Source organism: Coregonus lavaretus, assembly GCF_964263955.1.
Source record: "Coregonus lavaretus genome assembly, chromosome: 5".
NCBI classification, from domain to species: domain Eukaryota; kingdom Metazoa; phylum Chordata; class Actinopteri; order Salmoniformes; family Salmonidae; genus Coregonus; species Coregonus lavaretus.
In genome coordinates this window covers 71,398,410-71,419,596 of record NC_139992.1, presented here as the reverse complement: position 1 = coordinate 71,419,596, position 21,187 = coordinate 71,398,410, and the positions used below count along the sequence as shown (strand labels likewise).

The window sequence follows — 21,187 nt, the reverse complement described above, 5'->3', positions numbered from 1 at the left end:
CAATAATTAGTTGCTTAAAAACCTAAAAATAACAGACATTTCGGTTAATCGCTCAGCAATATCTAGCAGTAATGACAGATCAAGCTTGAAGGTGTGTGAGAGGTTGTGACAGTCTTAGTATACAGTGCCTCATAGACTCAGAGTGACAAGCAGCTGGTGACCGCAAGCAAAGACCATGAGAATGAAATATGGACAGAGTCCTTATAAAAACATTTTTTATGTATTACGATATGAAAGCACAATTTACAGCAGTTTATTCATTGTTACATACACATAATATGATCTTAAAACCCAGTAACCTTCAAGTGAAGGCTTCTTGATTAATCTAATATTCATATTTTGATTTCACATAACTACACGTCTTAGTATATCTTATTTATTTCTATATTGCAGCTAACTGCAATATTTCACTATCACTTAGAAAATGAAAAAGCAACACAATATTGTTTTTTGTAGACAAGCCTGCCATATCCTCACATATAAAAACCAGATATTTAATGTGAAAATATTTGAATAACATTAAAAGTATTTGTGAATATTGAAAACCGCACTGTATATATGTATCGGATCATTTATTTGTGGACATTACTCTTTGTCTTGGTGGCTCAAATTAAAGGAAAAGTTCAAAAGCAGAGTCTTGTAAACTTGCAGAAATCCCTCCACATACTATTGCTCAAACCCTTGTGCAACACTTTCCTATGTGGACGGCTGAACAATACTTGTTGCACATACAGTACAGCAAAAAAATACACCCTTAGTTTGGGATTATGAAGATGTGTGTGTGTGTGCTCTCTGAAAAGAGCAGACTAAAGGTAGATACTTCTGCTAGCTCTGCCTTTGAGGTGTGTGTCAAACACAGTGGACTGATTCTACAGGTTCACTGAGTTGAGCAGTTTAAAAGATGGCAGCATCTTCCTCTTGACAGGAGCCTGAGGTCAGCACCACGTTGTCCAGCCCAATCTCTCCCCTAACTCCATTCCCACGCTCAGCTTCAAAGATGATCTGCAGAATGAGAGCAAAGATGTTGATGAGATGTTCTGGAAATTGGTACTGATTAAATTAACAACCTCTCTAAACATTGTGCTAGTAAATACGGCATACATAGAACATACAGTGCATTCGGAAAGTATTCAGACCCCTTGACTTTTTCCACATTTTGTTACGTTACAGCCTTATTCTAAAATTGATTAATTTGTTTTTTCCCCTCATCAAAGACACAGCAAAAAAGGTTTTTAGACATTTTAGCAAATTTATTTTAAAAATCCCAAAAGAAATATCACATTTACATAAGTATTTCGACCAGGGTTCTTCAATTCCGGTCCTGGAGGGCCGAAACACCTCTGTTTTTCATCCTCTCCTTCTAATCAGGGGCTAATTCAGACCTGGGACACCAGGTGAGTGCAATTAACTACCAGGACCAGAATTGAAGAACCCTGATTTAGACCCTTTACTCAGTACATTGTTGAAGCACCTTCGGCAGTGATTACAGCCTCAAGTCTTTTTGGGTATGACGCTACAAGCTTGGCACACCTGTATTTGGGGAGTTTCTCCATCGAGTTCTTGGTCACCTCCCTGACCAAGGCCCTTCTCCCCCGATTGCTCAGTTTGGCTGGGCAGCCAGCTCTAGGAAGAGTCTTGGTGGTTCCAAACTTCTTCCACTTAAGAATGATGGAGGCCACTGTGTTCTTGGGGACCTTCAATGCTGCAGAAACTTTTTGGTACCCTTCCCCAGATCTGTGCCTCGACACAATCCTGTCTTGGAGTTCTACGGACAATTCCTTCGAACCTCATGGCTTGGTTTTTGCTCTGACATGCACTGTCAACTGTGGGACCTTATTTAGACAGGTGTGTGCCTTTCCAAATCATGACAAGTGGACTCTCATAGAAAAGGGTCTGAATACTTATGTAAATAAGGTATTTCTGTTTTTTTTATTTTTATAAATTTGCAAACATTTATAAAAACCTGTTTTCACTTTGTCATTATGGGGTATTGTGTGTAGATTGATGAGGAAAACAATTAATTTCATCCATTTTAGAATAAGGCTGTAATGTAACAAAATGTGGAAGAAGGGAAGGGGTCTGAATACTTTCTGAATGCACTGTACTATTATCTACTGACACTGGCATCATTCTATGGGTCCTTTATTATTCTAAGCGTTTGAATGGAATTGTGACTCACAGATTCTGGGGCCTGGTTCTTCCAGGCTACAGTGAGCAGTTCTGTCTGCCAGTCCTGGTCTCGGCTGCGGCTCTGCTCCCACACCGGGTAGGCATTGTTGTTCAGGAGCACCCGCAGCGAGCCCACCTGGTTGCCCGTGACGCGATAGTTGAAAGTGAGGCAGAAGCTTCCCTGCTGGGCCCGGTCACTGATGAGTAGCTTTAGCCTGGCCTGGTCCTTCTTCTCCCCCAGAAGACCACTCATAGCCATGTAATACTCCATACCTGGGGGTTAGGGACCAGGGAGTGGACACAGGCTGATCAGTGATAGTCGTTAACATATGACTAGCAGCTATTTGGGAATACATAGATTAAGCACAGCAAAGAGCAATTTCTGGAAGATAGATTCAGATGATCATGTGGACAATAACATATTTACCTTATCAGTCAATGTATAAAACTATATGCATCTACATGGCAAATATAGGAGGTAAAATACTATTCATGCCCTATTAACAGTATGATTTGTACCATTTTCATGGTAGGACACGCTCCAGTCGAAGTTATCGTCCTTGTCCTGCACCCACTCACACGCGCCCTGATCGAAGTTGCAGTCCATGAAGAACTCTGGAAGGCACATTCAGATGTCAACGATACACAGTAATTACCCACATCATGTCAACAAGTAAACCAAGGATTACCTTCCTGTGCTGGAGTTATTTCGATCTCTTTGACTTCCGTTTCAGGACCAAATACTGACTCAAAGTCCTCTGGAACTGCTTTGGGAGAGAGATAACTCTGTTATAATATGGTCCATCAAATGTCAAGATAATGTAGTTCACTTTCACAAAAAGCACAAAGAAACAAGACATAAGACAAGACATATTGAAACAGGATATTAACCGCCTTGATAATTGTGTATGTATAACATTGTCTAAACAGTTATACATTCTTAATTTAGCTCTATCAAAACAAGTCATTTCAGTTACAAGCATTCTTCTTAAGAAATGTGATCCCTGAAGATCATCCAGATGATTATGCAGTTGAGAGATTTCCCCTCATAAAACAAAAGCCAGTCAGGGAAGTGGAAGCCTGCAAGTGGAAGCCTGCCCTGTTGACATTTATCTCTCAAGATGGTGCATTTCAATCGTAGGATATTATAACTGAAGCATCTTAAAGCTCTCCCAACAAACTTCCCCCTTCACTGAGTTGCTCTAGACAACCAGATGTACAGCGGCTTTGCTAAGTGAACCTGCCCAGCCAGAGAGGGCTGGTGTGTGAGGGGATTTGAGGAGCTGATGACAGACTCTCTCTGTCAGGGAGTCAGATCTGTTTGCTCAACAGCTGTTCTGGGGGACGATAATAAAAGGCTTGGAGTCTCTGCATCCCTTCCTCCCCCTCTTCCTAGTGGATGGGGAGTGTAGGCGCAGGGAGAGCTGAGTGTATCCCAAGGCGCTCACATGGCGGCAGAGTGAAATTCCTCCATGGAGCTGATGAATGTCTCGGGGCCTGTCTCCTCTTGCTATTTGAGTCGTCCTGACGAAGGCTCAGGCTGCTGTCTGACTTGTTTCCTTAAAGAGATCAACACTAGCAGCAAAACGCAGCCTTGTTACTGTCTCACTGAGAGGCATACCATCACATGTGTGATCCTTTGCCCACACTCAAATGGGTTTTCATCTTAAGATGGAGAGCCAATAATAATAATAATAATCCTATCCATTTTAGCCAAATAGCTACAGAGGCAACTTCTGTGCATGTGTTCTATCCCAAGAGCTATAAGCTCCACTGTCTTTGAGGCCATATGTTGTCTCTGAGCAAAAGGATTGATTTGGCTTGAAAGGCATATTTCATTGCTTTTATGCATCCTGGCCTGATTATACTCATCTCAGCAGTGAACGGCTCATAATAATGGCTTGAACAGAGCAAATGGAATGGCATCAAACCATGTGTTTGATGTATTTGATACCATTCCACTGATTCCGCTCCAGACATTACCACCAGCCCGTCCTCCCCAATTAAGGTGCCACCAACCTCCTGTGCTCCTCATGATATTTCTTTCCCACAACTCAAATGAAATGACCTTCTCTCAAGGGTTTCTATTTGCTTTTCAACCTTCAGTTTCAGCCCATGGCCAGAGAAGGTTAGAGAAGTGGTTGTGTGTGACAGTTTGACTGATGGCCTCAGTGCGTCCACCTCTTTCCCAGGCCTGGCTGTGTGGGATTGTCACACTGGTATTCAGCACAGCTGTTTTTCTGTCCTTAGTCTCCTTTCAAAGGTCAATCGCAAATGACATGGGTGAAACAGAACACTCTTTCAAACACTAGGACCAGATCTGGTTTATTACATCAACCTACATGCATAGAGCATGTATTGAACTATACACAGCATTTAACACACAGCATTTAACAGTAACTTAGTTCAACTTCATGGTTGAATATATTCACTCTCTTGCTACATTTGATTTACAGCTTATTTAGAGCTGGAGGTAACACATAACACTGTAAGAGCTCTTCTAGTGTAAGCTAATGTGTTGTTGTATTGTCCTCCAACCACATGATCTATTTATACCTCACAGGATGTGTTGTATTTACAGCATGTGAATCTAATATGTGAAACAGAGGCCATTCTCTGCTTACCAGGGTTGGGCTGAATTAAACATTTTGGATTTGACTCCCATTCAACTCATGAGTTGAAATTCAAATTTAATTGGACGTACCCCACAGGATGTACTGTAGAATTAGAGTTAGAGTGACAGGAAGTAGAATTGAATTCAGTGCAATTCAAATAAATTCCACTCATTCATAGAACATGAGAGTTTAATTTAATCTGACAGGTCATACTGCCAGATACCAAAGAATATATCACTTTTCTCTGAAAACAATGTTCATATACTCTTTTAACTTTAGTGCTTACAATAGCCAATTATATTTCCACCAACCATTTCATTTGTTTGGCATCTTTTTGAAGTCAATTTGAGGGGTAAACTAATGCACACAATTTAAGTGATTAATTAAATATAATAACTTAGAATATTTGCATACAGGTTTTGTTTTGTTTTCCTTGATCATTCATTTCAACAGTTTCCCCATAAACTATATGCATGTATATAATGACATGTTTGATGTTTTATGTACAATATTTATATTTAGACTACACCTAATAATAGAAGAGGCATTTGAATTTCTGTGAATTTCACTGAATTAAATTATATTTATTTTAATTCAAATTCCAATTGTAATTCTGTATCCCGTTTACTACTTCAATGCAAATTCAATTCAAATTCAAGAATTGAATTAGAATTTATGAGGCATTCTCAATTTAATTTGAGCCCAACCCTGCTGCTTTTTTATTCTGCTTACTGAGAATGAGCTTTTCAATCTAAGCCATAGACCTACTCAGTGCCCAGAACATGAAGCAACAGGTTGGATCCTGACACACACTCAGGTCCAGGGCTTAGAACTGACCTTTTATTGTGGAATGGTAATCCTCAAGCTTACACTGCCTGACAGACTGACATCACATTGCAGCTTTGAGATGTCTTAAACAAGGTTAGCGTCAGAAGGGACTCAATCCATGCGTTTAGTCCAGCTAACCATGGATCTTTAAAGGAATCCAAAGCACTCCTCAGTCCTCGCTTTCTCTGAATAAAACTGTGAAGTGACAGTGGCTCATCTGACTCCTATAGATAAAAATAGAAGCTCAGGTGTTGTTTATACATAGTTTCCAAGATATGTGTGCATGCATATGTGTGTATATCAAGTATAACTGTGTTTGATAAGCGATATAGGTTTTATTGTGTACCTCAGGTTTATGTCAAAGACACCTAATAAATAGTACCCTTCATTTTAACAACTACGATGAATTTAATTAAACAACTCCCTGGCAGTTGACAAGAGATACATAGGACAGATAGATAAGACTAGACTTCCTTCAAGCATGGCCAAGAAGCCTGAGGCCAGCCGGCCGGAGAAATGTGCAGTCAGGTTTGGGGGGCCTGTAATTAGGCCAGACCTTAAACTCCATACATTCCCCCTGTCCAGAGAGGATATATTGTAGGTCTGTGTGAAGGCAAGGGGGTAGCTAATAGAAAGAGTAGACAGATGGGCAGCTTGGTCATAGGGTCGTTGTAGGCTACGCTAACCCTCACACAACAGAGCATAGAGCAATAACCCTGTGATATATGTCCTAAATTTGACTTGTAGAGATGTGTTTGAGAGCGTCCTGTTCAGTGTTATATGAGGCCATAGAAAATGTGTAAACCTAAATATGACTGAGTGAAAAGAAGAGTATACATCACAAAGTTCTTGCCATTTTGATTTAGCTGAAGCAACTAGGGGATTGTATTTCTGAATAACTACGAGTTCTGCACACTACCACAGCAGTAATGGTGTGTGAAAGTCCATATTATCAGCGTTAGTGTAATCATATTTGGGACCACCCACGATGGCAATAAATAGGGGGATTGGTGGGAAGGAGTTAGAGGGAAAGGAGGCTTACTGAAAACATCTCCTCTTGGATTGAGTTGGTTGTCCACATCTGCCTCCTCTTCCTCTTCTTCCTCCTCCCCTACATTAGTGAAGTCCACCTGGCCCACCTTCTCTGAGCCACCGATGTAGGTCTCGCCATCGTAGTCGAAGGGCTGCATGCGGATCTGAGGGGGGACGGTCACTTGGGGCTCGGGGATGATGTTCTTGATCTGCTCATTGTCCAGCTTTCCTGGCAGTCTGGGTCTCACTGGGGAGTCTGGGATAGCTGCAGGAAGAAGAACCAGGTCAGACCTCTGGAACTACAATCACAGGTGGAATCTGATGCAGTTATACCAGAGCTTAGGCAAAAATCCTGAGGTTATACAGCCATTATACACTACCCATCAAAAGTTTTAGAACACCTACTCATTCAAGGGTTTTTCTTTAATTTGACTATTTTCTACATTGTAGAATAATAATGAAGACATCAAAACTATGAAATAACACATATGGAATCATGTAGTAACCAAAAAATGGTTAAACAAATCAAAATATTACTTTAAGACATGTCAATACGGAAAATGTCAGGAACTTTGAAAGTTTCTTTAAGTGAAGTAGCAAAAACCATTAACCGCTATGATGAAACTGGCTCTCATGAGGACCGCCACAGGAATGGAAGACCCAGAGTTACCTCTGCTGCAGAGGATAAGTTCATTAGAGTTACCAGCCTCAGTATGCTTCACAGAGTTCAAATAACAGACACATCTCAACATCAACTGTTCAGAGGGGACTGTGTGAATCAGGCCTTCATGGTTGAATAGCTGCAAAGAAATCACTACTAAAGGACACCAATAATAAGAAGAGACTTGCATGGGCCAAGAAACACGAGCAATGGACATTAGACCAGTGGAAATGTGGAGTCCAAATTTGAGATTTTTTGTTCCAACCGCTGTGTCTTTGTGAGACGCAATGTGGGTGAACGGATGATCTCCGCATGTGTATTTCCCACCGTAAAGCATGGAGGAGGAGGTGTTATGGTGTGGGGATGCTTTGCTGGTGACACTGTCTGTGATTTATTTAGAATTCAAGGTACACCTAACCAGCATGGCTACCACAGCATTCTGCATCGATACGCCATCCCATCTGGTTTGGGCTTAGTGTGAGTATCATTTGTTTTTCAACAGGACAATGACCCAACACACCTCCAGGATGTGTAAGGGCTATTTTACCAAGAAGGAGAGTGATGGAGTGCTGCCTCAGATGACCTGGCCTCCACAATCCCCCGACCTCAACCAAATTGAGATGGTTTGGGATGAGTCGGACAGCAGAGTGAAGGAAAAGCAACCAACAAGTGCTCATCATATGTGGGAACTCCTTCAAGATTATTGGAAAAGCATTCCAGGTGAAGCTGGTTGAGAGAACGCCAAGAGTGTGCAAAGCTGTCATCAAGGCAAAGGGTGGCTATTTGAAGAATCTCACATATAAAATATATTTTGATTTGTTTAACACTTTTTTGGTTACTACATGATTCCATATGTGTTCTTTCATAGTTTTGATGTCTTCACTATTATTCTACAATGTAGAAAATAGTAAAAATAAAGAAAAACCCTTGAATGAGTAGGTGTTCTAAAACTTTTGACCGGTAGTGTAGATTATAAAGCCATTATAGTTTTTAAAGCCGAAACATGTCAGAGAGTATGTCATGGGAATTTGTTCTAAATCACTGAATGGATGGACAAAAAAAAGTTGCTTTTACAGCTTTTTCTTTTTTTTGTTTGTTACATGTACACACATTTTACAGACATGGCGCTTCTCTCTTTCGTTCCAAATCTCCCAACAGTGGTATTTGTAGGGTTAATTTTAGGTAAATGTTGTGATTTTTTCAGTCATTCCTGAACCTGTGACCAGAAACAAGCTACATAGGGGCAGCACCAGAATAAGTAATCTATTGATTCTGTCTCTTTGCAGCAAAATCTGCAGAGCTGAGATGGTTGTATGCCCCTTATACATAACATTCTGTTGGTGGCATAATAAATTAAATAGAAAAACTCTACGTTTTGAATCAAGCTTTGTTTTGTGTTTAAATTCATAAACCATGTGCTATGGAATCGGCACACTGAAAATCTCTTCCCAATTATTTTGCAACCTCTATGGTGCAGCTGTCAACATTTTGGTCCTCAAATGAAACTGGTATATATTTCTATTTATGCCAATTTTGGTCTTTAATAAAGGGCAGACAAACAAGTTCCCTACCTTCTCCCCCTTTCACTTGCCTTCTCCATTTTTGCTGTAATGCTGCAATCAGTTGGTTGTAATTTTGGAGAGAGCAAACATTTCCATATATTTTTGTTAGCTGCACATGTGACATAACTCCACCTTTCCTATTCATAATATCATTAACAAAGATAATTTGAAAAAGGTGATATTTTGAAAAAGGTTCAATTTTGAATTAACTGAAAGGGAGATGTTGTCATCTGGATAAAGGGAAAAAGGCAATTTTGTAACAAGGGATGAGACATTCTTACTAATCTACTGGAGAACCAGTTCAGGTTTAAGTATAACTTTTGTATGACATGCTTGTATGACATGCTTTAATATTTAGCCCCCCAAACTCATATTCATTAAATAAATAAGCCTGTTTCATTTTGTCTGGCTTGCCGTTCCAAATAAAGTGAAGTATTTTTTTGCTCCTATAATTTAAAAAACAAATAGTTCGGCGTAGCCATATGTAAATTGGTAAACTGGGATATGACTAAATCATTCATCAGACTTACCTTGTTCATTGAAATACATTCATTTTCTTTTGTGTAAACATGTTGTCATAGACATGACAGATGAGCACAGAGGGTAGGACGACAGACAGGAATGTCATACTCCATGCATGGGTGCATGACAGCCAGCTTCAGCCATATATACTGTATGTACTTGCAAAGTGTAAAATGGTTTCATGCTGACTTCTACATGGCAGATCAAGCTGTGTGTGGTGCGGATAGGACCTAGCCAGCCTTAAGCCATGAGAGAGGGAAGGGAGGGGAGGGGGAGTTCATAAAGCAACAGTGGTAGGCAGGGGGGGGGGGGGTGCGAACAGAGGAAGTGGAGAGCCTTGTTGCATTCCATACACATCTCACCATTGAGGAAATTATCATCTGTACTGCCTTTGTCTCCCTGGTCCCACGAGCTTTGATAAAAGGGCTTGACTACAAAAAGATAAAGGCATCTTCGTTTACACAAAGCCTCAGCGCACCTATCATGTCACCTAGGCTACATCAGCTAGTGTCAACTGCCTGGTTCAGAGAGTGCACTGTGGCCCCTCTGCTACTCACAGACAGACAGACAGACAGACAGACAGACAGACAGACAGACAGACAGACAGACAGACAGACAGACAGACAGACAGACAGACAGACAGACAGACAGACAGACAGACAGACAGACAGACAGACAGACAGACAGACAGACAGACAGACAGACAGACAGACAGACAGACAGACAGACAGACAGACAGACAGACAGACAGACAGACAGACAGACAGACAGACAGACAGACAGACAGACAGACAGACAGACAGACAGACAGACAGACAGACAGACAGACAGACAGACAGACAGACAGACAGACAGACAGACAGACAGACAGACAGACAGACAGACAGACAGACAGACAGACAGACAGACAGACAGACAGACAGACAGACAGACAGACAGACAGACAGACAGACAGACAGACAGACAGACAGACAGACAGACAGACAGACAGACAGACAGACAGACAGACAGACAGACAGACAGACAGACAGACAGACAGACAGACAGACAGACAGACAGACAGACAGACAGACAGACAGACAGACAGACAGACAGACAGACAGACAGACAGACAGACAGACAGACAGACAGACAGACAGACAGACAGACAGACAGACAGACAGACAGACAGACAGACAGACAGACAGACAGACAGACAGACAGACAGACAGACAGACAGACAGACAGACAGACAGACAGACAGACAGACAGACAGACAGACAGACAGACAGACAGACAGACAGACAGACAGACAGACAGACAGACAGACAGACAGACAGACAGACAGACAGACAGACAGACAGACAGACAGACAGACAGACAGACATGCCTCTCCTTTCCTCTGTCCTTCAGATGGCTGGGTTCGGTAGAACAGCAGATATTTACACAGGTGTAATTTGAATCAAGGGCTCTCCCTGAGTAACATCTGTAGAGTGCAGAAGTTGTCTGAAAACAGGAAACTGGCTTTGGCAGTGTTGATGTTTGCTGATGTTTTAAGAGTACAGTTGAAATATGCTATCATAAAATAACTGTCTGAGAGACTTTTTACTCTTGTATCGATATAAGATCTGAATATTGTATATGCAGTCTGGGAAAAAAACACTGTCCGATTGTGGCCCCCTTGCACATCAACAACATTTCTATCAAATGTTTTTTACTCTAAGAATGTTTTGATGATTGATGAATAGTAAATCTGTTCAGTTCTCACCAGAGCATTCGAAGCCACTGCCACGGAAGCCTTGTTTGCACTTGCACTTGTAGGATCCCTGAGTGTTCAGACAGACTGCATGGTGGCTGCACTTGTGTGTGTTGTCCGCACACTCGTCATTGTCTGAAAAATACATTTACTGATTTGATATCTCCTCACAGATTTTTTAAAAGCAAATTGTTGTATATATGAAATGATTGTATACCTTACCTACACAGTCATATTTTCCATGAACATACTTCAGGTCGTAGCCGTTCTGGCACTTGCAGTAGTAGCTGCCAAACGTGTTGACACACTGTCTGTTGTATTGGCACAGGTTCTTCCCAGTTACACATTCATCAATATCTAAAGGCATAATGAAGGGAGGAAGACAGAGACAGATTTGAATAAACACGAAATGACTGAGTTCTGTTTTCTACATTGTAGCATAGGGTTAAATATTTGGATCAATGTCAACCATCCCTTACTGACACTTTAGTTTAGCACCACAATTGGACACTGGCTCCCACTCAACTCAAGCAGTTTTGTGGTAAGAAACACTACCCCATTCTATCCAACTGGCTGCTACAGATGATTAAGTTCTTATGTGAGAAGCCTTGAGATGGAGCAGGAATGTGAAACCACATAATGGAGTCTTCACAGAGCTTTACAAAGCTCCAAGATGTTGACCCCTTCTATTGTGTTCAGTAGCTGCTAATCTATGAGGTGGAGTGGTCCAGTGAGAACCAGCATGAAGTCCTCATGAAGTGATATAGTGTCAGGGTTGGTGGTCCAAGGTGGTGGTACTCACCCACGCAGGTCCTCTCGTCTGGCCCCAGCTGCAGACCTGCAGACGGGCAGAGACAACGGATCTCCCCCTGTACCTCCTCGCAGCCATACTGACAGTGGGCCAGGGAGCACGTCCTGGAGTCTACACACACACACACACACACACACACACACACACACACACACACACACACACACACACACACACACACACACACACACACACACACAGGAAAGAGAACTTCTTAAACACTACAGGTACAGTGTAAAACTAACACTATTCTTGGAGTGAATAGCAGCAGGTAAAGTAGGGGTTACAGTGCCCACTCACTGGAACAGGAGCCATCAGGCATTAGGGTGTAACCGTTGAGGCAGTAGCACATGTAGCTGCCATGGGTGTTCATGCAGCGATGCTCACAGGGACGGGGCTTCAGGCCACACTCATTCAGATCTGGACAGAGAGACAGACAGTCATCCTCAGTTATGTACTTCAGGGATATTTATGGCTATACTATATTAGTTTGTAATCAGAAATAATGCACCTATAAGTCTATTGTGGCTTCGCCAGAGACATCAAACTTGAATATTGTCCCACGGACATCATATCTTACGTGGTCCCAGGGGCAACATATTGAATACATTTTAGGTTTCTCCAGATTAAGTATTCTACATAGGCAGAAAATTAATAGTTTGATATTGAAATATTGAGGCATCTTTAAAGGTGTCAAAACATGATGATCAAGTGATCAATCAGGGGCTTGTGAAGTAGAGAGGGATAACTACAGAGACAGGCTACAAATCTGAGCTGCAAGTTGATCTCCATAAACAGACCACTTTGGCTCACATTTCTCTGACCTTTGACCCTCATTCCATTGACTCTAGTTACCCCACTGACCTTGATTGCACGTCTTTCCGGTGTATCCTGGGTAACACTTGCATTTGTTGGGGCCAACACACTCTCCGTGCTTGCAGCCATGTTCACACTGAGCTGGTAAAGCATTCAAGGAGAGAAATACCACCAGCGGCAATAAGAGGGTTTATGCAGGTTCACTGAGGTTCAAACATGCCAGTTTTACTATAACTGAGGTAATTTAGTCCACATTTCTTCTGGTGCAGGAAAATACCCCGCCGCAAAGAATAACAAATGTGAAAACCCATTATTGTGGAGAACAATTAGAATTCTTAAACTTGAGGTTTCCATTCATTGAATATCCATTTACGTAGCCCCATGTAGCTCAGTTGGTAGAGCATGGCACTTGCAACGCCAGGGTTGTGTGTTTGATTCCCATGGGGGACCAGTATGAAAGAATGTATGCACTCACTAACTGTAAGTCGCTCTGGATAAGAGCGTCTGCTAAATGACTAAAATGTCAAATGTACAGTATATGATATTTTCATTCAACGAAACAAAGAAAAAGTTACTTTGATGAGCACAGCTATACAAATACATTTCTAATCACCGTACAAACAAACAACATGACAAGGTCAAATACAGTACATCTTGACTAACCGTAACCACAACTTGTTTTGTTGAGATGCTTACCTTCACATTGTCCTTTGCTGTTCTTTTTCCAGGCATAGCAACACTCTAGTCTCCTGCCATAGCGACACACACCTGGTTGGCCACCGGCGGGGACTTGTCTGCGGTGCCTGTGCACATAAAGGACAGGGAAAATAGGTGATTCACAGCTCTACCCTGTTAGATATTTGGTTCCATTCCTTGAGGGCCAGTTGAATGTGAGTTTATTGACTAAAGCTGCTTGATTAGGAATAACACAATTGGTGAGTAAAGTTTGATCATAATACGATCATGAGTATAACTTTATAATGGATCGCAGAAGAAAACAAATACCCAAATAAACACAACTTGCAGTAAATATGCTGCAAATGGAGAAGAGAATTGGATCACTAAATTAGTGTACCCGCCCCCCCAAAGACAAACAACCCCAAACAACCCCAAACAGGTACTCCAAAGCACCCCAAACAACCCCAGGTACCCCAAAATACACCAAGCAACCCCAAACAACCCCAAACAGGTACCCCAAAGTACTCCAAACAACCCCAAATAGGTACCTGAAAGTACCCCCAACTTTTATAGATCTGACCCAGGAGAGTGCAGCCAAGTAGTGAAAATATAGGTGGGAATCAGATAGCTGCGAGAGTATAAGTGTAAATGCATATTTGTATATTATTTACAGTATACATATTATTTTTGACAAATTCCCTGTGGCTCAAATGTTGATAATTAAGGCTTTTTTTCATTTCAGGCACACTGTCCAATAACAGATCATGCACAGGCTTCACCCAGACAATGCATGCCTTATTTATTTTTAAAAGTATAGCTTAAAAGCGGTAAAGCAACAACACCTCCGCCACACTGACCCTCAACACGGTGGCCCCCCAGGGGTGTGTGCTTAGTCCCCTTCTGTACTCCCTGTTCACCCACGACTGTGTGGCCACGTACAACTCCAACACCAAAATCAAGTTTACTGACGACATGGCGGTGGTAGGCCTGATCACCTACAGCGATTAGACAGTCTTCAGGGAGGAGGTCAGTGACCTGGCAATGTACCTAAGGTACCTTTTTGTGGTACTTTTGGGTACCTGTTTGGGTTACTTTGGAGTACCTGTTTGGGGTTGTTTGGGTTACTTTGGGGTACCTGTTTGGGTTGTTTGGGGTACTTTGAGGCAGTGCTCGAGTCCGAGTCGAGTCACAAATCCCTATGGCTAAGTCCGAGTCGAGTCCAAGTCAGAGTCACCAATGGTCGAGTCACGAGTTGGTGTACTTTAGGGTACCTGTTTGGGGTTGTTTGGGGTGATTAGTAGGACCCATCGCCGGGTGCTTTTTGGTGATAATTGACTTCAACACATAGTCTAATTTAGTCATCTCAAATGCAGCCCTGCAGTCAACCCAGCAAATTGTGGCCTTAATAGCACCATGGCAGTGGTGTGGAAAACTAACAGGCCAAATAAAGTTTCCCCCGGCTCCCTCCTATAGGAAGAAAAAGGGGGCTACCTATGGAGAGCAGTCAGCCTGACAGGATGTAGATTACAGATGGGGAAATGAGCATGTTACACTCTCTACTTACACTTAATCAGTCACTCCTTAATGTCCTTACAGTGTTACATGTTAACCTCAAGCAGGAACCTATTCCCTCCATTTTCATGACCCTCATCTGATTACTCTTAAAGTGACCGTCAACAAGTCAGCACTTTGGAAATAATATACATAGTGATTGAATTGCACGTGTATTTTTAAACTGTAAATTAGATTGGGATGGGATGTCAATCTGCTGCTTCCCCTTTCATTGCTTGAAATGCACCCTCAAGGATCACAAAATAACTTTAACTTTTGAAACGCACATCTGGCTGGGGAAACCTTCTGATCTGAGGAGCCCTCTAACCTCTAGCCCAGTGCCAATCTCAAATGGCCCAGATATTTGGCATTCTGGCGTTCCACGCATGGCTTCCTAAAAGCAGCCCTGGCTCAAGGGGGACTGGAAGAATCTGAGACCTGGTAGAAATCAACCAGAATAGCCTAGGGGCCCCTAAGTGTGACAGGTGTCCTTCAGTGATTAACAGTTGCCGTGCCAGGAGCAACATTTAGCTGACAGCCCCCATACCTCACATAGTCCCTGGCCAAGGCGCAGACAGCCTGAGAGTGAGTGCATGCATTGCACCAAAACACCACTTTTCCCATTATTACATATTGAAACCAACTGACATGCCTGTGATTGTCATAAGCTAAACTGAGTCACTCTAGATATGTGTCTGCTAAATTACTAAAATGAGCTTGTCACATGTCTCATTAGTAAAAATCAGGAGCAGGCTACTGGTAATGGCAGTTCAATAAGAGGCGACTGCTACTACTGTATAAGTAATGGTATATAATGCATTTACAACACTTACAACACACAGCTGTGTCTGGCCAGAGTGTTAGCTAGTAGCTGTTAGGAGTGTTACCTAGGGATGTGACAATTGCTTTTGCAGTGCTGTTCCCTTGACACTGCAATGGAATGTCCATACTGAATCCTCTACTATCCAGATGAATCATACCAATAAACACTGAGCTTTACACCTGCTGCAGGCTTCAGAGTGAACAGATACAATGACAGCAGCATGAACTACATTATAATGTATGAACATTTATATATCTCTGACAATCGTTTCCTACAGCAGTCCATAGGATTAATTGATTGCTCACTTACCTGTTGGCGTCTGCATTTCCAGAGGAAACATAGAACAGGAAGAAGAGTGCACCGATCCAGCTGAGGGGCTGCATGTTTTTCACTGGGTACAGCTCACGTTCTCTCACTCTCTCTCTATCTCTCTCTGTGTTTCTCACAGAAGCTCTCACTCGCTCTGTTTCTTGCTCGGTTGTGCTCTGCTCCTCCCAAGGGCTTGCTCTTACTCCATGCACTCACACAGGGGTCCCAGCCCAGGAACAAGTCTCAATTGAGTCTTGTGTTTCCCCACCACACACACTCCCCTCTAGTAGGTAGACTTTGCTTTCTCTCTTTTTCTCTCTCACTCTTTTTCACTCTCCTGATAAAAGTGTATGTGATCTGTATCCTCCTCTTCCTTCTCTCCTCTCTCTCTCTCTCTCTCTCGCCCTCTCTCTCTGTCTCTCCTACTACCTTTCTTTCTCTCTGTCTCTCAGCTGAAATTCCAGAGGTAGGTTTTCATTACAATGAGTGACACTGGGGTGTGAGCATGGTAAGGAGTCTGGAGTGGTAGAGGGGACGGGAAAGGGACTGAAGGGGGTCGGGGCTGTACGTTGGAGGGTGCACCAGACATCTCCACTGGTAAACCCAATCCAGGGACATATGACTGATAATAGTTTTACTGCAATATTTCACCAGCAGGGACAGATATTTGATCACATTTGCGACTATACTTGAAGCATTAAATAAGATGTACAGTGTAGTATTAAATACCAGATATATGTACAGGAGGTCTGTGAACTTCACCTACATGCTTGCCCTGACCTGGTGTTAAAAACAGTGTTTATTTGTTGCTTCATGATGATACCACTCCTATCTTGCAATGTTCCACCGTACTTGGCTCTTTATGCCATGTCTTGCTCTGACATTGTCCTGGTTGGTAATTAGCTGGATCTCCTGTGTTAATTGCAGGGCCCAGTCGTGACCAGGCCTGTCATTAGGAGCTGCACTGTCCTTTGATGTCCTGCTCATGACCAGCACCCATGAAGCCCTGCTCTCACACATGCTTATACCAAATTCAAGTGAAGCTAATCTCAAGCCATAAAAGCCCTTAATGAGGTAGCAAACTTTCAAAGTGAACTCTAACATCTGGTCTAGATCTGGCTATGCCCCCAGTATACACAACAGACAATGGTGTTGTGGGAATGTTTGGGTGTCAGGTTTTCCTTTAAATTCAGAGAAACACGGCAATGTGTTATTACCGTTTCTTATTGGATGTCTAAGACCCAATGGCTTAAGTTTACAATGACTTTTGCCACATATTTGGGGTTTAGATTAAATACTGTATGTCTGAACTTAATAAGTTGCCTTTGATATTCCTCAGTGCTCTTTCAATCATTAAATAAAAACTACACACTCTTAGAAAAAAAGGTGCTATCTAGAACCTAAAAGGGTTATTCAGCTGTCCCCATAGGATAACCCTTTGGAGAACCCTTTTGGGTTCCAGGTAGAACCCTTTTCACAGAGGGTTCTACATGGAACCCAAAAGGGTTCTACCTGGAACCAAAAGGGTTATCCTATGGGGACAGCCAAATAACACTTTTGGAACCCTTTTTTCTAAGACTGCAGTATCACTATTACATCTGCACCCCCCTCCTGTTCTTTCCCCCTCAACTAATGATTTATGGAGAGTACCATTTTATGTTTGAAAGCTTTGTGCAGTATTGCCCATATTACGGAACCACACCTTCAAAAGAGTCTGTCTACCTCCAAGCTTTCAAACAATGATTTTGGAGGCACAACAGAAATTGCTTTCACATGAGGAGAAGAAAGCCTTTTCACAGTCAGGTAGTGTAGTTAAGCTGTAAAATACAACCCTGTGATTTATCTGCCATGGCAGGATATACTGTACTGTACTAACCACAACCAAAGCTGGGAGTGGGGGTAGGCAGGATTTGTGGGGAGCTCCCTTTAACTGCGGAAATCTGAGAAAGTGAAGGCCGGAAAAGTGGTTAATGTTTCCCGACTCATTCAGGAGTTCAGTAGCCAAAGGGGTAACAATAATAACATAGAATCAGATTATATGTTAAATGGACCTGATCATAACTGGGTCATTCCACCAATTAGGTGCCTTTTGAGTAGTGTAACTTGGTCCCCCAAAAAATTATGTCATAAAGAGCACGTTTAATTTCACAAAAAACATGTTTTCCCATCTCAAGAGGTTAAATACCAAAATTACTATATTAAGTGCCTAGTAGGTGCCAACCAGGGTTGACTGTAACAGGGTTGAGGATTTCATCTTAAATCAGCTTGTGACGGGGAAATCAAATCAAATCAAATCAAATTGTATTTGTCACATGCGCCGAATACAACAGGTGTAGACCTTACAGTGAAATGCTTACTTACCTTAACCAACAATGCAGTTTTAAGAAAAATAAGTGTTAAGTCAAAAATAGATAAGTAAAAATAAAAAAATAAGAAAAATAGAAAAATAAAACATTATTAAAGACAGCAGTAAAATGACAGTAGGGAGGCTATATACAGGGGGTATGGGTACAGGTTAGTCGAGGTATGGAAGTTTGTTGTGTGCAACAGGGAGGGGCAGAATGCAAGCTTCACCCCAAAAATGTAATTGTTAAAAAATATCTAGCCTGTCTATGGCTAACAGAGTTGACGTGTGAAGCCTGACCCACTCAGTTTTCCACCACAAAACCAGAAAATGCCCAAAAAAGAATAGAACTAGCTCAACTGCTTTTACAATATGATTTGACTATTAGATGTTCAATATACTTTTGTAAAAAATATTTTAAACGGAATAGTTTCACCAAATTAAAACGAGAGTTCAGTTCACGTAACAGTGCTGACCTTAAAATGAAGGAGAGACGTAAATGAATCACTAATCACATGAAATAAATACTCATCTTCAGAAGTGACTTTGTCAAATCAACAAAAACTAAAAATAACTACGGCTTTACAATGATGGTGAAAACTTGGAGACACTTTGGTGATGCACAGAGGGACATGTTAAAGTGCTGAATCTTGGCACTTTAGCAAGTCTTTATTCATATAAGTCTCCTGAGTGGCGCAGTGGTCTAAGGCACTGCATCGCAGTGCTAACTGTGCCACTAGAGATCCTGGTTCGAATCCAGGCTCTGTCGCAGCCGGCCGCGACCGGGAGACTCATGGGCGGCGCACAATTGGCCCAGCGTCGTCCAGGGTAGGGGAGGGAATGGCCGGCAGGGATGTAGCTCAGTTGATAGAGCATGGCGTTTGCAACGCCAGGGTTGTGGGTTTGATTCCCACGGGGGAATGTTAAAGTGTATAAAAAAAAAATAAAAAAAATGTAAATGTAAAATATATAAAAAATCTGATTTATTGAATTAACCTGTGGTCTATATTAAAGGGTACTTGATATAACAGGCTTTTAAAATTCAAGGTTGGTGCACAATTTCTACTTAAAATATCAAAGGGATGCAAAAGGCACTCATTTCGTGAAAAGACCCAACTATTTGATCCACATTGGAGTTGAAAGTTAAAGGTCCATTGCAGTCATGGTTAACAATTAAGTACCTTACTGTGATTGTTTTAAACTTAAAATGGTTAAAAATAAACAAAAATAGTTTCTTGGCAAAGAGCAATTTCTCAAGCAATAATTTTGTGGGGATGGGAAAACGTGAAATCATGTGGTTTTGGAACACTTCACATGTGATGATATTTTACAGGAAGTGAAATTATGCCTGGCGAAAACCAAACACTGCATTCCACAGTAAGAACCTTATACCAACGGTCAAGCATGGTGGTGGTAGTGTGATGGTTTGGGGATGCCTTGCTGCCTCAGGACCTGGACGACTTGCCTTAATAGAAGGAACCATGAATTCTGCTCTGTAACAGAGAATTATACAAGAGAATGTCAGGCCATCTGTCTGTCAGCTGAAGCTGAAGCATAGCTGGGTCATGCAGCAAGACAGTGATCCAAAACAAACAATCAAGTCTACATGAAAATGGCTAAAAAGCTAAAAAATTGAAGTTTTGGAATGGCCTAGTCAAAGTCTAGACCTAATTCCAATTGAGATGTTGTGGCAGGACTTGAAACGAGCAGTTCATGCTTGAAAACCCACAAATATCTTTGAGTTAAAGCAGTTCTGCATGGAAGAGTGGGACAAAATTCCTCCACAGCTACGTGAGAGACTGATCAACAACTACAGGAAGTGTTTGGTTGGAATCATTGCAGCTAAATGTGGCACAACCAGTTATTGAGTGTAAGGGGGCAATTACCTTTTCACACGGGGCATTGGGTGTTGCATAACTTTGTCTAAGAAATAAGTATGTAATTGTTGAGTTATTTGTTCACTCAGGTTCCCATGATCTAATATTCGGTTTTGGTTGAAGATCTGATAGCATTCAGCATAAAAAATATGCACAAATAGAAAACATTTTAAAGGAGGCAAATACTTGTTCACAGCACTGTATAAAACACTGGAAAATCACATGCCTTTAAAGAGGCAGTCAAGTCTCCTTTTCACCTCATTTAACACCTGATTTACTTAACAAAAGGCACATCTCAATAGGTGGTCCAGGTGAGTCATGACATAGCACAATTGGGGGGTGGGCCTTTCCTCTTTTGCTCCTCTATTGTTCCTCAAGCAAGGGGGGAGGCCGATGACATCACGGATTCCCATCAGACCAACTGCTTGAATGCCCTACTCCTTGAAGTTTGCAGTTGTGTCTAAAAAACACTATTTTGCCCAAAACATGATTGTTTTACACTTTAATGTGTGAAAATCTTTAAATTGAAACTCTCAGTGAATACATGCTATATTGTGTGACATAGGCCTACAGTAACATGAATCAACATGACATATTTCTTCATGTAGCCCATAACCTTGACTTGACTTGAGCATAAATCTCAGTCTGAGTTAAAAGCAAATTAGGTTTATTCTGTCTCAGAGATAATCTGCAAAAGCAATCATGGGGCGGTCTACACTGCTAAATGGAGAGACATGGTTTACAAGTCTGCAGAAGGAAAATGAGACGAGACCAGATCTTTACTAGGAATAATAATCTAATCAGACGTCTGAAATGTTCAGTATGACTGCCTGTCCTCTGACTTTGAAGGGATA

At 41.8% G+C, this 21,187-nt stretch overlaps 1 protein-coding gene across 1 annotated transcript; it reads right to left on the bottom strand.

The window, feature by feature from the left end:
- Positions 1-188: 188 nt before the first annotated feature.
- Positions 189-16,186, bottom strand: egfl6 (EGF-like-domain, multiple 6; the record flags this gene model as incomplete). Its single annotated transcript, XM_084161404.1, has 13 exons — positions 189-1,002; positions 2,180-2,442; positions 2,689-2,784; positions 2,859-2,936; positions 6,655-6,909; positions 9,752-9,820; positions 11,137-11,259; positions 11,347-11,481; positions 11,927-12,046; positions 12,236-12,355; positions 12,800-12,892; positions 13,448-13,554; positions 16,113-16,186. The coding sequence occupies 13 exons, from the start codon at positions 16,184-16,186 to the stop codon at positions 895-897; spliced, it is 1,641 nt and encodes a 546-aa protein (XP_084017530.1). The 3' UTR covers positions 189-894.
- Positions 16,187-21,187: the final 5,001 nt, after the last annotated feature.